At 46.2% G+C, this 15,786-nt stretch overlaps 1 protein-coding gene across 2 annotated transcripts in view; it reads left to right on the plus strand.

Moving 5' to 3' along the window:
- Positions 1-15,786, plus strand: part of cops4 (COP9 constitutive photomorphogenic homolog subunit 4 (Arabidopsis)) — a 108,692-nt gene that overhangs the window by 24,011 nt on the left and 68,895 nt on the right. For both annotated transcript variants that reach the window (XM_038791685.1, XM_038791686.1), the window contains exons 3-6: positions 5,856-6,007; positions 8,277-8,380; positions 10,419-10,572; positions 15,234-15,384. In XM_038791685.1, the coding sequence (XP_038647613.1) occupies positions 5,856-6,007; positions 8,277-8,380; positions 10,419-10,572; positions 15,234-15,384 (561 nt within the window). The remainder of the gene's footprint in view (positions 1-5,855; positions 6,008-8,276; positions 8,381-10,418; positions 10,573-15,233; positions 15,385-15,786) is intronic.

The raw sequence follows: 15,786 nt of genomic DNA on the forward strand, positions 1-15,786 counted from the left end.
CGCGACCCGGTTGATTACTTGGAACGTGAGGGGGCTGAATGGGCCGGTCAAGAGATCAAGGGTTTTTTCACACCTAAAGGGACTGCAGGCGGATGTGGCAATGTTGCAGGAGACTCACTTGAGAGTAGTAGACCAGGTACGCCTGAGAAGGGGGTGGGTGGGACAGGTGTTCCACTCAGGCTTGGACGCAAAGAACCGGGGGGTGGCGATTTTGGTGGGAAAGAGGGTGTCGTTCGTGGCGGCGCAGGTGGTAGCAGATAAGGAGGGTAGGTACGTGATGGTGAAGGGTAGGCTGCAGGGAGAGAATGTGGTGCTGGTGAATGTGTATGCCCCGAATTGGGATGACGCGGGTTTTATGAGGCGCCTGTTGGGCCTCATTCCGGGTCTGGAGGCAGGGGGCCTGATCATGGGGGGGGACTTCAATACAGTGCTCGACCCTGGGCTGGACAGATCGAGGTCCAGGACGAATAGGAGGCCGGCAGCGGCAGAGGTGCTAAGGGGGTTCATGGAGCAGATGGGGGGGGTAGACCCTTGGAGATTTGGCAGGCCAAGGGCGAGGGAGTATTCTTTTTTCTCCCACGTCCACAGGGTGTACTCCAGAATAGACTTTTTTGTACTGAGCAGGGGGCTGATTTCGAGAGTGCAGGACACGGAGTACTCGGCCATTGCGATTTCGGACCATGCACCACACTGGGTAGAGGTAGAACTGGGGGAAGCACGGGACCAGCGCCCGTTGTGGCGCCTGGATGTGGGGCTGCTGGCGGACGATGAGGTGTGCGGAAGGGTCCGGAAGGGCATTGAGAGATATCTGGGCACGAACGACACGGGCGAGGTGAAGGTGGGGGTAGTCTGGGAGGCCCTGAAAGCAGTGATCAGAGGAGAGCTGATCTCCATAAGGGCACACAGAGAAAGGAAGGAGAGGCAGGAGAGGGAGAGACTGGTGGGGGAACTTATAGAAGTGGACAGGAGATATGCGGAGACACCAGAGGAGGGGCTGTTGAGGGAGCGGCGCAGTTTACAGGCCCAGTTTGACCTACTGACCACTAGGAAGGCGGAGACGCAATGGAGAAGGGCACAGGGCGCGGTCTATGAGTACGGGGAAAAGGCGAGCAGGATGCTAGCACACCAGCTGCGCAAGCGAGATGCAGCCAGAGAGATTGGGGGAGTGAGAGAGAAGGGAGGGAACGTAGTGCAGAAGGGGCAAGAGGTGAACGGGGTCTTCAGGGATTTCTACAGGGAATTGTACCAGTCTGAGCCGCCCAGGAGGAGGGGGGGAATGGAGAACTTCCTCGATAGATTGAGGTTCCCAAAGGTCCAGGAGGAACGGGTGGAGGGGCTGGGGGCGCCGATAGAGCTGCAGGAGCTAGTTAAAGGGATAGGCCAGATGCAGGCGGGGAAGGCGCCGGGGCCGGATGGGTTCCCGGTGGAATTTTATAAGAAGTATGTGGACTTGGTGGGTCCAGTGCTGGTGCGAGCCTTCAATGAGGCGCGAGAGGGGGGGGTTCTGCCCCCGACAATGTCACAGGCCCTGATCTCCTTGATCCTGAAGCGGGACAAAGACCCTGTACAGTGCGGGTCCTACAGGCCTATCTCCCTCTTGAATGTAGATGCCAAACTGTTGGCAAAGGTCCTGGCAACCAGAATAGAGGATTGTGTGCCAGGGGTAATCCATGAGGACCAGACGGGGTTCGTAAAGGGACGACAACTTAACACAAATGTCCGGAGACTGTTGAATGTGATTATGATGCCAGCAGTGGAGGGGGAGGCTGAGATAGTGGTAGCACTGGATGCGGAGAAGGCATTCGATAGGGTGGAGTGGGAATACCTGTGGGAGACGCTGGAACGGTTTGGGTATGGGGAGGGATTTATCAAGTGGGTGAAGCTGCTGTATTCGGCCCCGATGGCGAGTGTGGTTACAAACGGGAGGAGGTCAGAGTATTTTGGGCTCCATCGAGGTACCAGGCAGGGATGCCCCCTATCCCCCTTACTATTTGCATTAGCGATCGAACCGTTGGCGATGGCACTGAGGGGTTCAGGGGGGTGGAGAGGACTGACAAGGGGAGGGGAGGAACATCGGGTATCACTCTATGCGGATGATTTGTTGTTATATGTGGCGGACCCGGAAGGGGGAATGCCGGAGGTAATGGAAATACTAGCGGAGTTTGGGGACTTTTCGGGATATAAATTAAATGTGGGTAAAAGTGAGGTCTTTGTGATACACCCAGGAGATCAGGGGGAGGGAATTGGGCGGCTCCCCTTTAAGAGAGCAGTAAAGAGCTTCAGGTACTTGGGGGTGCAGGTGGCAAGGAACTGGGGGACCCTCCACAAGCTGAACTTTTCAAGGCTGGTGGAGCAGATGGAGGAGGAGTTCAAGAGGTGGGACATGGTACCGCTGTCGCTAGCAGGGAGGGTGCAGTCAGTCAAAATGACCGTCCTCCCGAGGTTCTTGTTTCTGTTCCAGTGCTTGCCCATCTTTCTCCCCAGGGCCTTCTTCAAGAAGGTAACTAGCAGCATTATGGGCTATGTGTGGGCACATGGCACCCCTAGAGTGAGAAGGATTTTCTTGGAACGGAGTAGGGACAGTGGAGGATTAGCGCTACCCAATCTTTCCGGATACTACTGGGCGGCGAACGCATCGATGGTGCGCAAGTGGGTGATGGAGGGGGAGGGGGCAGCTTGGAAACGTATGGAGAGGGCGTCCTGCGGCAATACAAGCCTGGGGGCGCTAGTAACGGCACCATGGCCGCTCCCCCCCACAAGGTATACCACGAGTCCGGTAGTGGCGGCCACCCTTAAAATCTGGGGGCAGTGGAGGCGACACAGGGGGGAAGTGGGGGGTCTGATGGCGGCGCCACTGAGAGGGAACCACAGATTTGTCCCGGGGAACACTGGCGGGGGATTCCAGAGCTGGCACAGGGCGGGCATCAGGCAACTGAGGGACATGTTCATAGAGGGGAGGTTTGCGAGCCTGGGAGAGCTGGAGGAGAAATTTGAGCTCCCCCCGGGGAACACGTTTAGATACCTGCAGGTGAAGGCATTTGCCAGACGACAGGTGGAAGGATTTCCCTTGCTTCCCGATTGAAGGGTGAGTGATAGGGTGCTGTCAGGGGTCTGGGTCGGAGAAGGGAAGGTCTCGGACATCTACAAAATAATGCAGGAGGTGGAGGAGGTATCGATAGAGGAGCTGAAAGACAAGTGGGAAGCGGAGCTGGGAGAGCAGATAGAAGATGGGACATGGGCGGATGCCTTAGAGAGGGTCAATTCGTCGTCGTCGTGCGCAAGGTTGGGCCTCATCCAATTTAAGGTGCGGCACAGAGCCCATATGACGGGGACTAGGATGAGTCGGTTCTTCGGGGGTGAGGACAGGTGTGTTAGGTGTTCGGGAAGCGAACCATGTACATATGTTCTGGATGTGCCCGGCACTGGAAGAGTTCTGGGAGGGGGTGGCGGGGACGGTATCGAGAGTGGTGGGAACCAGGGTCAAACCAGGGTGGGGGCTAGCGATTTTTGGGGTTGGGGTGGAGCCAGGAGTACAGGAGGCAGGGGAGGCCGGAATATTGGCCTTTGCGTCCTTGGTAGCTCGGAGAAGGATCTTGATTCAGTGGAGGGACACAAGGCCACCAAGTGTTAACACCTGGTTAAACGACATGGCAAGCTTCATCCAATTGGAAAGAATCAAATTCGCCCTGAGAGGGTCGGTACAGGGGTTCTTCCGGCGGTGGCAGCCCTTCCTTGACTTTCTGGATCAGAGATAGGAACTGGAGGCCGAAACAGCAGCAACCCGGGGAGAAAGGGGGGGGGGGGGATAGCAACGAAGGGAGCACGTCAGCGGGGGGTCGCGGGCAATGACTGCCCGAGGCCATCGGCAGAAAGGGAAAAAACGGTTTGGTTGCTAGACTGGTAGCGCGGCGGGGGGGGGGGGGGGGGGGGGGGGGGGGGGGGGGGGGGGGGTGCGCGCGGGGGGGTGCGCGCGGGGGAGGGCGTGGGGAGGATTTTCCAGGGGGGATTTGTTGTGTTATAATTTAAAATGTAGTAGGGGTAAATGTTTGTATCGAAAAATTTCAATAAAAATTATTTATAAAAAAAAAAACAATATTTAATTTAACATTTACAGAAGGAATACTATTATTGTCCAGTAAAAAATAAATTAATTCTAAGCAATCTATAATAATTAAACATTTTTCCCTCTCGTAATCCTTTCTGACTGTGAGATTTCTACCTTGAGAAGGTTCCAATTGATTTCATTATTTTGTACCAACTCTACTTAATCAACATAGTCAACTGTCCCTCCACCCTGCTCCTTTTTCTGGCTTGTATTGATTGTCATAACTTCCACTCTAATCCAAAAATAATTGGCAGCCATATTGAATTGGACAAATTATGTCATATGTGTTACATCAAAATGCCATCAAACTATTCGTTTTGGATTCAGGGTTTTTTTTTGCAGTTGACATCAAGCATCCAGCCTACTACAATAGGATTTAAAGGTACAGGCACCAAGCCAAACCTAAATAAAACACAACATTTCTGTCTGTGGCCTGTGTTAAAAGCCTGCAGAAATGATGTAACATAAGATTACAATTTTCTCGTGTTGTATTCATGGGGCCTCACGGTAGCATGGTGGTTAGCATCAATGCTTCACAGCTCCAGGGTCCCAGGTTCGATTCCCGGCTGGGTCACTGTCTGTGTGGAGTCTGCACGTCCTCCCCGTGTGTGCGTGGGTTTCCTCCGGGTGCTCCGGTTTCCTCCCACAGTCCAAAGATGTGCGGGTTAGGTGGATTGGCCATGCTAAATTGCCCGTAGTGTAAAGGTTAATGGGGGGATTGTTGGGTTAGGGGTATGTGGGTTTAAGTGGGGTGATCATTGCTCGGCACAACATCGAGGGCCGAAGGGCCTGTTCTGTGCTGTACTGTTTTATGTCTATGTCTATGCTGTCTTTCAGCTTCAGGGACTCGGGTTCAATTCCGGCTTTGGGAGACTGTCAGTGTGCAGTTTGCATGTTCTCCCTGTGTCTGCGTGGGTTTCCTCCGGGTGCTCCGGTTTCCTTCCACAGTCCAAAGATGTGCAGGTTAGGTGGATTGGCCATGCTAAATTGCCCTTGGTGTCCAAAAAGGTTAGGTGAGGTTACTGGGTTATGGGGATAGGGTGGAGGTGTGGGCTTAAGTAGAATGCTCTTTCCAGGGGCTGGTGCAGACTCGATGGGCCGAATGGCCTCGTTCTGCACACCTTCTTTGATTTATAAGTGATCTGATTTCCACCCAATTATATTTGCAACATGCAAAAACAAAATGCTGGTGTCACATTTCGGACAGTGACCTGAAAAATTTACACTGATAATTGTGAATTATGTGTTTCAAGGCGCCTAACTCTGCTGACAAACCATAAAGAAATGTAGCAGCTCGTCTCAATAATCTGTTAGCATTATACAAATTGAGCATCCCTTATTCAAAATGCTTGGGGCTGAAGGTGTCTCAGATTCAGAATGTTTTGAATTTTGGAATATCTGTAAAGCTATATAATGCGATAGCTCATCCAGCTGCCTCGTGATCAACAGAAGCATGGTAATCACAGTGAGTAATGCACTAATGTTTGCCTATGATTGCTGCTGAAAGCAAATTGATGTTTTGGTGCCAAAACAGTACCACCCTCTGGCTTGTGACCGTCTGTGGCAGTTTGGGACCCACGCATCGTGCGGGAACCTGCCCAGAACCATGTGGGATTTTCCTTTTTGTGACGCCATGCCGGCGCTCTAAAAAGTGTGGATTTCAGAGCTATTGAATTTCAAATAAGCGGTGCTCAATCTGCGTTAACCGTAGAAGACTTGTGATTCACTATTTTCTTTTGTTTTAATACAGTGGTCAACGAAAACGTCAGTCTAGTGATTTCCCGGCAGTTGCTGACTGACTTTTGCTCCCACCTACCAAATCTTCCAGATGGTACAGCCAAAGAAATCTATCACTTTACTTTGGAAAAGATCCAGCCTAGAGTCATATCATTTGAAGAGCAGGTGAGAGCATGACAAGCACTAGGAAACAATATTTATTTTTGTTAAAAGAAGTGTGGCTTCATTTTTAATTGTGAAAATGCTTCCGTGACTTTTCTTTGAACCTATAAAGCAAATAAAACCTCAGAATATTTTGTGAATGTTCTTGTTCTGTGCTGTTATTAATAAATTGCAATGTGAAACACTAATCAGTCAATTGCCCTTTGATCCAAGCCACTGAAAAAATATGAAAACAGGAATGTGAAGCCTGAGAATCCTCCCAGTCTCTGAATTCAGAATACATGAATTAAAATACTTGGTTCAGGTACAAAGACTGTGAATTGAGAGGGCTTCCAGGGTAAATGAAGCATAAAAATATCTTACCCATTCTGACCCAGTTCAGGTCAGCTAGAAATAACTTCTTGTAATGCCTTAAGGACCTCAAGCTCATCCATCTTCATTTTAGGTTCTAAAACAGGACATTACCACTTCCTTTCTATTTTCAGTCATTTCCATTTAATGTTCTATGGCTCACATGCCTATAATTTATAGTCCATTGTTTATACTCAGAGCTGTCCTTCATAGAGGATGATTAAATGGACATTCCTGGTACAATATCTAAGTGAGCTCCAACAGTCAGTTGGTATATTGAAATATATCCGTCAGTTCTTCATTTACCTTATATGCTTGCTTGGCTGCCTATACAAAATTATATATATATTCTTTAATATTTTGGTTCAATTTTTGTCAGCCAATTTAGTGTCAGAGCCTGCTCATCGTTGCATGTATGGCTTGTGAATTGGGTCAGTCTGGCAGAAAACATCTATGCTGAGGTGATATAGCAGGTGACATTGAAAGATACTCTGCTGTGGAATGGGACATAACTGCAATTCCACATATGGTGGGCAGGATTTTCCACACAATGTGCCATGTGTTTCCCTCCAGCGGAGGCAACCCGCCTTTGACCTGCGGAGGAATCTTCTGGTCTTGACATGGTCAACGAGGTTTCCCATTGCCCCTGGGAAACCACGGAGTTGCGCCGTTGTCCAGACCAGAAGACCTCGCCAGTGTGAATGGCCAAAAGGTTCCGGCCACCAGTGAGAATCCTGCCGATTCCCATCACAGTCCACTTAATAATTTTCAGAAGCTTGGGGAGGTTCTCACTGAATTCTACCACCCCCATCCACCCTCAGCGGCATGGGGGCATCACACCCCCTTCCTCCCACCCCCAAATGAGCGATAACACACTATGAAATCGCCGAGAGTCCCCTTTAATGCACCACCCCTTGACCCTCCCTCATTTTATGACACTCCGTGCCACTGCCCCCTGGCACTCTGGCTCGGCCCTGCTCTCTTCCCGACCATCCAGGGGCTTCAGCGGCCTCTGAGCCCACCGGCGTGGTCGTCATAGCTGGTTTCCATTTTCAAAAACCAGTAGTGATTCCTGCCGGCTTAACACCATGCTGGTGGAGGTGGAGAATCCCAAGAGCCCCCGGCTTCGAATGGGCTGAGCATTTTAAAATATGGGGAGGGGGGGTGCAGGCAAGCGAGAAAGAAAGAGAAAGTATTGATCATGCATGTAGCTCTGCACAGGCAGGGTTGCTCTTGAGTATTACATGAGGGCGGTATGCCCCACAGTGGCTAGCACTGTTAGACGTTTAGCTGCTGTCATATAAAGAGTCAACGGTTCTGCTCCTTTTCCACAAACACCTTTAATTTACTTCAACAGACTCTGCACAAAACTCTAACATCACATCACCTGACACAAAGGCCATCTGAAGCCTCTTTACATATCAGTGTCAATTATTGGATACTTAACAGAAATGAAATAACTAATTGGAATGTCTCTTCACCCATTACTTAACAAGCACTGTTGCTTCACAGCGCCAGGATTCCATTTCGATTCCTGGCTTAAGTCACTGTCTGTGCGGAGTCTGCACATTCTCCCCGTGTCTGCATGGGTTTCCTCCAGGTGCTTCAGTTTCCTCTCACAAGTCCCGAAAGATGTGCTTGTTAGGTGATTGGGCATTCGGAATTCTCCCTCAGTTTCCCGAACAGGCGCCGGAATGTGGCGACTGGGGGATTTTCACATGAACGTCATTGCAGTGTTAATGTAAGCCTACTTGTGAAACTAATAAAGATTATTATTATTCCATGCATGATATAAGATATTTTTTAGTATAAAAATTATGTATAATATTAAAATAGATTCAATGACATTTTATTCAGTGGTTACTGCTTATTGCCTTTGTCTTATCATGATTTGTATTCATGGTTGTGTTTGATTTTTCAGGTGGCTTCCATAAGACAGCATCTAGCCACCATCTATGAGAAGGAAGAAGATTGGAGAAATGCAGCTCAAGTTTTGGTGGGAATTCCGTTAGAAACTGGACAAAAGTGTGTATTGGATGAGTCTCCATTCTCTTTTTCAAATGTTGTGCGCAGTATTGTAGCTGTTTTGAATAAGGTGGTTGCTTTTAAAATTATTGTCCACAAATCATTGTATAAAGAAACAATTCAAATTTTCCCTTGAATAAGATTGTAAATAGCAAATAGTGTATAGCTGCTTTAGCTGACAGTTATAATTGGGTTGTTTGGCATCCTTGAGACAATTACATAGTCACAGATGACACATTTTCGATCATTGAGCAAAGACAATGATTTAGAAGAGTTACTGCCTTCCAAACATATACAACTTGTTTTTTGCAGTGCATTTTTGTGCAAGTCTGCCTTCCTTGACCAGGGATCTCTGGGCCATATGTCTTTTAGGAAGAGAGTGAGTGGATGAATGACCTGGTCTCAGCCCTCTGTTAGTACCAGAGGGAAGCTTCCACAGGAAATTGTGTGAAATCAGCTTGGTATCGTCTCCTGATTTTCCCTTACTCCTTATTGGGCATGTTTTGCTGTCTGGCCCAATGGGGAGCGAAGGAGAGCAAACCAGGAGCAGGAACACCAAAAAATGAGGTGCCAACCTGGTGAAGCTACAGCACAAAATTACATCCATGCTAAACAACAGGGTAGCATGCTATAGACAGAGAGCTAAGTGATGCCACAACCAATGCATTAAAACTATGCAATCCTGCCACATCCGATCATGAAATGTGGTAAATAATTAAACAACAAACTGAGGAGGAAGTTCCATAAATATCCTCATCCTTAATAATGGGGGAGCCCAGCACATCAGTGCAAAAGACAAGGCTGAAGCATCTAAACCATCTTCAACCAGATGTACTAAATGGATGATCCACCTTGGCTTCATTCTGAGGTCCCCACCAACATTGATGCCAGTCGCCAGCCAAATCGATTCACTCCACATGATATCAAGAAACGGCTGAAGGCACTGGTTGTGGTAAAGGCAGTGGCAGGGCTTACCAAACCATGGATTGTGACCACAAGGTTCGAGGCAGCAATGGTTACCATGAGCTCTGACTGATTTCTGCCAGTTCCAAAGCCCCTTTAAATCCTCACATTTTTCTGTTGGTTTCTGTGGCCTAATGGATTGCTCTCTCAGGCCTGATTGCTGCAAAAGAAAACCTGTAACCAGGTGGGTATTCATTATTTTTATAAAAGCCTATTTCTTCAATAATCAGAACCATCTTATATTAAGAAGTAGGATCATGATGCATTAAGAATCATGACTCTATTACATTAATAATCAGAATGCTGTTGATCAATAATGAAGATTCTATTACATCAAAACAGTCATATTACATTAATAATTGGGTTCCTTTTACATTAAGATTAAGAATGCTACTATATTAAGACACCATTAATATGGTGAAAAATCTGGTGCCTATTGCATCAATGATCAGATCTTATTGCATAATTAATCAGGGCCCTATTAGATTAATAATCAGGATCTAACTACTTTAATTACAGTGTTTCTATTACTTTAATAATCAATTGCCCATTGCTCAATAATCAGAAAATTATTGCATCAATAATATGGATGCTAATGTACTATTTCAATTAATCAATGGCTAAAGGCCACCCCGCCATCACCACCAGTCAACAATTCTCATGCCTCTCCCAAATTTTCACTCTGGGTTGCACAAACCATGAGGCATTAAATCGGTCATAGTGGGAGGCAAGCACTGGGCTGTGGGCTCTGTCAGTACCCCGGCTGGAGTACGGAACTAGATGGGCTGCAACTGTACCAGAACAGTTCTCGAGGGCAATTGCAAAGCTCACACCTGAAGAATGTATAAGAAGGAAATGTTGGTTGGAATTTTTGAAATAAAACCTGAAGTTTGCTGAATGTTCAGTAAATGATAAAATGAATAATTGTTACCTTGAGTTAGCATCCAAATAAAATCATTTCTAATTTAAATCCTGGATATATGTTCATAGCCTGCAATATATCAGGTAATTTTACTTGATTTTTAAGTTTAAAAAAACTTGTTTGTTTACTTTTAAATCCTCATTCTTTTTGAAGACAATATAATGTAGACTATAAACTGGACACTTATCTGAAAATTGCTCGTTTGTACCTGGAAGATGATGACCCTGTGCAGGCAGAAGCTTACATAAACCGGGCTTCTCTACTTCAAAATGAATCGACCAATGAACAGCTGCAGATACATTACAAGGTACAATTTTGCTTTTGAAAAATAGCTGTTATTTAGATGGCTGAAGAGCGGTGTGAATATTCCTATAGTATGAAGAGTACAGTAATTCCATTTGTTACTTTATTCCATTTGTTATTTGACAATAACCCGAGCCACAAGTTAAATTCCCTTTCTTATCTATGTCAACTGATCACAGCTAAGGAACCAGTGTGGACATTACATGTGTCCTAGAATGTTTGGGTTTTTGAAATAAAACCTGAAGTTTGCTGAATGTTCAGTAAATGATAAAATGAGAGGGAGAAAGTCAGCTGAAGTTCCCACAGTATTCACAATTCAGTGACCATTGCTAAAAAAAAATTTCTTTGGACATTGGGTAAGATTGGGCCCAACTCTAGTGCCTCATTGTTTAAGGTTGTCTATTGAGTCTGCTTATTGAGTCTCGCTTTCAGGGAGTACATAACTCACTGCAGCTTCAGCTTTAATGCTTTGTTCGCAGTCTCAAATCTCTCCCCACAATTGTGGTCATGCTTTTTCTGCATCGATCGCCATTATCATTGGCTTTAAATGTGCACAGACCAAAAACCATTACTCCAAAAGTTATATTTGTTTTTGGTTGATCATAGAGCTGCAAAAGCGCCAATATTCCTGAAATCCTGAAGTAGTAGAAAACTCAGCACATGAAAATGAATGTTAGGACACCGAGTACGGTGCCAGCCGGGGCCGAAAGGACTTTGCCAGCCGGCGTAAGTCCGCGCATGCGCCGGAGCGTCAGCTGACGTAATTCCTGCGCTGGGGAGGGGGTCACTTCCGCCTCCGCCATGGTGAAGACCATGGCGAAGGCGGAAGGAAAAGAGTGCGCCCACGGCACAGGCACACCCGCCGATCGGTGGGCACCCCCCGGGGCCAGATCCCCCCCCCAGGACCCCGGAGCCTGCCCGTGCCGCCATCCCACCAGTCAGGTAGGTGTTTTGATTCCTACCGGCGGGAGAGGCTTGACAGCGGCGGGACTTCGGCCCATTTTGGGCCGGAGAATCGCCGGAGGGGTCCGCCCTCGCCGAATCTCTGGTGGCGGAGAATTCGGGACACGGCGGGGGCGGGATTGACGCCGGCCCCTGGCGATTCTCCGATCCGGTGGGGGGGTCGGAGAATCCCGCCCATTATCTCCTCCACCAAAGAGCTTAGAACCAAAATATATAACAACAGATCATCCACATACAGGGACACCCTGTGCTCCTCCACTCCCCCCCCCCATCCCATTCCATAAATCCAAGCACCTCAGCGCAATGGCCGGGGATTCTTATCGCCAACGCAAACAGAAAGGGGGACATTGTTGGGGGGGGGGGGGGGGGGGTTGGAGCGGAATGCTCGGCGATCGTTATTTTAGATCATGCTCTGCACTTGGTGGATGTGGCCTTAGAGAAGGGGCCGATGTGGGGTTGCTTGTGGATCCAAGTTTTTGTGTGAAGATGGCAAAGGTGATTAATGAACATGCGGGGTTCAATAAAAATAGGGCGGTCTCGCCGTCCGTGGTTTGGGAGGCACAGAAGACAACAATGTTGAGGGGCGAGATCACCGATGGGTTCCCGATGGAATATTATATAAAGTTTTTGGATAGGCTGACGCGGCTATTGGTGGAGATGTTTGAAGATACGGTAGCTAGGGGGTCACTTTTAGAGACAATGGGGCAAGCATCTATTTCCCTGTTGTTAAAAAAGGATAAGGATGCGGTGGCGTCTGGGTTAAATCGGCCAACATCTCTGTTGAACGTGGATGCCAAGATTCTTGCCAATGTTGGCCCTTAGGTTGGAGAAGTGCCTTCCGCAGATGGTTGGGGAGGATCAGACAGGGTTTGTAAAAGGTAGGCAGTTGTCCTTGAATGTGCGGCGCTTGTCAAATGTGGGAGAGCAGGAGGTGGTGGTAGCGCTGGATGCGGTGAAGGCGTTTGATTGAATAGAGTGGATTTACTTGTTTGCGGTTTTGGAGCGGTTTGGGATTGGACATAAGCCATGGGCCAGATTGTTGTATAAAGGAAAGTGTATGTACGGATGAAGTGTACTCGGGATATTTTCAGTTGCATAGGGAAGCAAGGCAGGGGTGTCCCATGTCCCCTCTTTTGTTTGAGCTAGTGATAGAGCCGTTGGTCATTGCATTGACGAGCTTGGATACGTGGAGGGGGATAGTGAGTAGGTTGGGGGTGGGGGTGGGGGTAGAGCATAGGGTGTCTGTGTATGCTGATGATCTTCTGTTGTATATTTCCAGCGGTTCCCATGATAGGGGATATAATGGGGCTGCTTAAGCGATTTGGGACTTTTTCGGCATAATTGAATCCTTCTATAGCGAGTTAAATGATTTTGAGTTCATTGTTGAAAATATTAAGCATTATTTCCCTAATCTTTTAAAAACATTTTCATTTCACCTTTAGCTGCTGTCCAGTATATAATAAGCAGCTGCAGATTGGGGTTGAAGGGGTAGAGGAAGAATGATTTAGAGGAGCAGGTTAAAAAAACTAATTAAAAAACGGATGACTGGAGGGAAAAAAACTCCATGACTCAATTATGTAGCCCACAAAAGATAATCTATGAACCATCAACCTTTAGAGTTTCACAGGAGATGAGAAATCTGAGTTTAATGTGCAATGACTGTTCCATAGATAGCTTGACTGATGTGTACTTTTTAATGTTTTCTTACGTTTCTGGCTACTTGCATTTGTATTTTTTTTTTCTTGTCAGGAAGCAGAGGTAGTTTTAAGTGACCTGTGTTTGTATGGTTGGACATTAGAAATAAGGTATGGATTTAAGTGAGTTTAATTCGGTGTTTCTGTGTAAGAAAAGGTAAAACTCCAGTTGGATTCATGTGAAACAAAAGATGTTGGCAGCCCAGTAGTTAGCACTGGTGCCTCACGACACCGAGGACCTGGGTTCGATCCTAGCCCTGAGTCACTCTCCGTGTGGAGTTTGCACATTCTCCCCATCACTGCATGGGTCTCACCCCCCACAACCCAAGGATGTGCAGGTCGGTGGATTGGCCATGCTAAATTGCCCCTTAATTGGAAAAATAGAGTTGAGTACTTCAAATTTATTTTTAAAAACACAAAGGTGTTTTCATGTGGTGGGGTTTTGGTTTCAGCTTCTGTTCACACTGTGTGTGACTATTGTGTTTAGAGAGTTTATGATGTGAAAAATAAACAGGAGCTTGGAGAAAGAATGAGCTGTTGCTTAGGAACCAGGGGTCACCTTTAGGGAAATTACCATGTTGAGTTTTGTTTAACTGGACCATAGCAGAAGGAGCTTAGTAGCTGGAGAATTGAACAGCTCTGAGCTCTGCCGGAAGCAGAACACTGGAGTAATGGGCAAGACAGCAAATCCCAGAAAACTAAAGAATAGCTAGTTCTAGAAACCAGGGAAGGAAAACAAGTTCCTGGAAGTTTGAAGTCAGAGAAACAAAGAGGAACTGGAATTGGAACAGGGTATCGTTCATTAAAGTTAAAGTCAGAGCTGAAAAGTGCAGACCAGATGAAGTTGACTAAGAGGAAGCCCTAGATATTTCAAGTAATCATAAGCTTAGTGATACCTTACTACAACCTGTGAAGCAATAGTAAGTATTGGTAGTTGTATCGCTGAGAGATTGTGTGAAAGGTTGAAAGCATGTGACTATGCAAGACAAAGGAATACTGAAAGAATACCTGGAAGGAAAGGAAAATCCTGGAAGGAAAGGAAAATCCTTGAAGTGGATCCTGTCTGGAAACAGTTGAGGCAAAGCATTGTTTGAAAGAAGATTCAAAGGTATGTCTTTTTGAGAGTGGAGTTTGGAAACACTCTTGGAAGCTGGAGTCCAGTGAGATCAGTTGGCTCACTGTGTAATAACCATCTGGGGAGAATTTGAGGAGAAATTCACAGAAGGTTGATTGGGTGGCATCTACCACTTGATTTTAGAGTACGGTGTGTCTGACCACCGTTAGTCCATTGGGTTACAAGGACTGTGTGTTTACTGAGAACATTATGGCATAAAATATAATTTGTAACTCGTGTTATCCTTAAAGTTGTGTACATTTGTGAAGATACGTGAGAGTGAAGGAGCATTGTATTATAGTGAAACTTTTTATATTTAATACATGTTTTTCCCTGTTTTAAAGCTAATTGGCAGTCCTGTGACTCTTCATCCACGTTGTCTGGAAAAAGTTAAAGTTACAGTCTTTTGAGCCAAGGTTTCATGCTGGGACCCTCCCATCCAGTAGTAACATTAAATGGGACCGTAAAACAACCTCTTCAAATATTTCCCTTGGTTATAATTGAATGGCATTGCTTTCGATATATTGTGTGTATTGAGAATCACATGACAAATATACAGATAGAAAAAAATGTCCTACTTATTCTCCTAAATATTGGAATTGATGGTTTTATTATTTGTGCTCACATTTTTAGTTTTTAATCATTGTTCCACTTCCACCCCCCCCCTTTTCCCATCCCTTATTATAAGTGTACAATTCAGTTTGTGGTAGACTAAGCTTCAACTTCATTTTTTATGCTAATCATCATAATCATTTTGATACCTAATTTAGATGTACCTGTTGTAGAAAAATAAAATGAGATTGTATTTATTACCTAGTTGCTTTTGAATTTCACAATGGTTAAAAACTTTTATTTTTTGAAAAGTGAAATTTTCTTCTATGATTTTGTGTTCAGGTATGCTATGCTCGTGTCCTCGACTACAGAAGGAAATTTATAGAAGCTGCTCAGCGATATAATGAACTTTCATATAAATCTATAGTGCATGAGACTGAACGACTAGAGGCATTAAAGCACGCACTACACTGCACAATTCTAGCATCAGCAGGTAATATATTTACAATGTAGACCAGTAATGCCAAGACTGTATATAGCTCTCACAGCATTGTGGACAATAAATATCCAGTTGAGTTGACCTATTTTGATTGCAGTTCCAAGTTTGAACCCGCATTCTTGTAGATTTGTTAGTGCACTAGGGTCCAACCTGCTAGCCTCCATTAGTGGACAAGTACACAAACAAGTTGGGCCAAATGGCCTCCTTCTGCACTGTAGGGATTCTATGATTCTATGAAGTTATCATTTAGTGAAGTTATAATTTTTTTTGAGTAAGTTTACTCTTGTTTAGATCCCTTTTTGAAGTTTCTGCTTCAAAACTCCTCCTGAATCAGGGCCAAGAATGATCTGGGCTCCAGACTCCTTCACAGCTGTCCTCCATCTCTGTCCAGTAAAC

The sequence above is a fragment of the Scyliorhinus canicula genome, chromosome 3 (genome assembly GCF_902713615.1).
Source record: "Scyliorhinus canicula chromosome 3, sScyCan1.1, whole genome shotgun sequence".
In the NCBI taxonomy this organism is placed as follows: domain Eukaryota; kingdom Metazoa; phylum Chordata; class Chondrichthyes; order Carcharhiniformes; family Scyliorhinidae; genus Scyliorhinus; species Scyliorhinus canicula.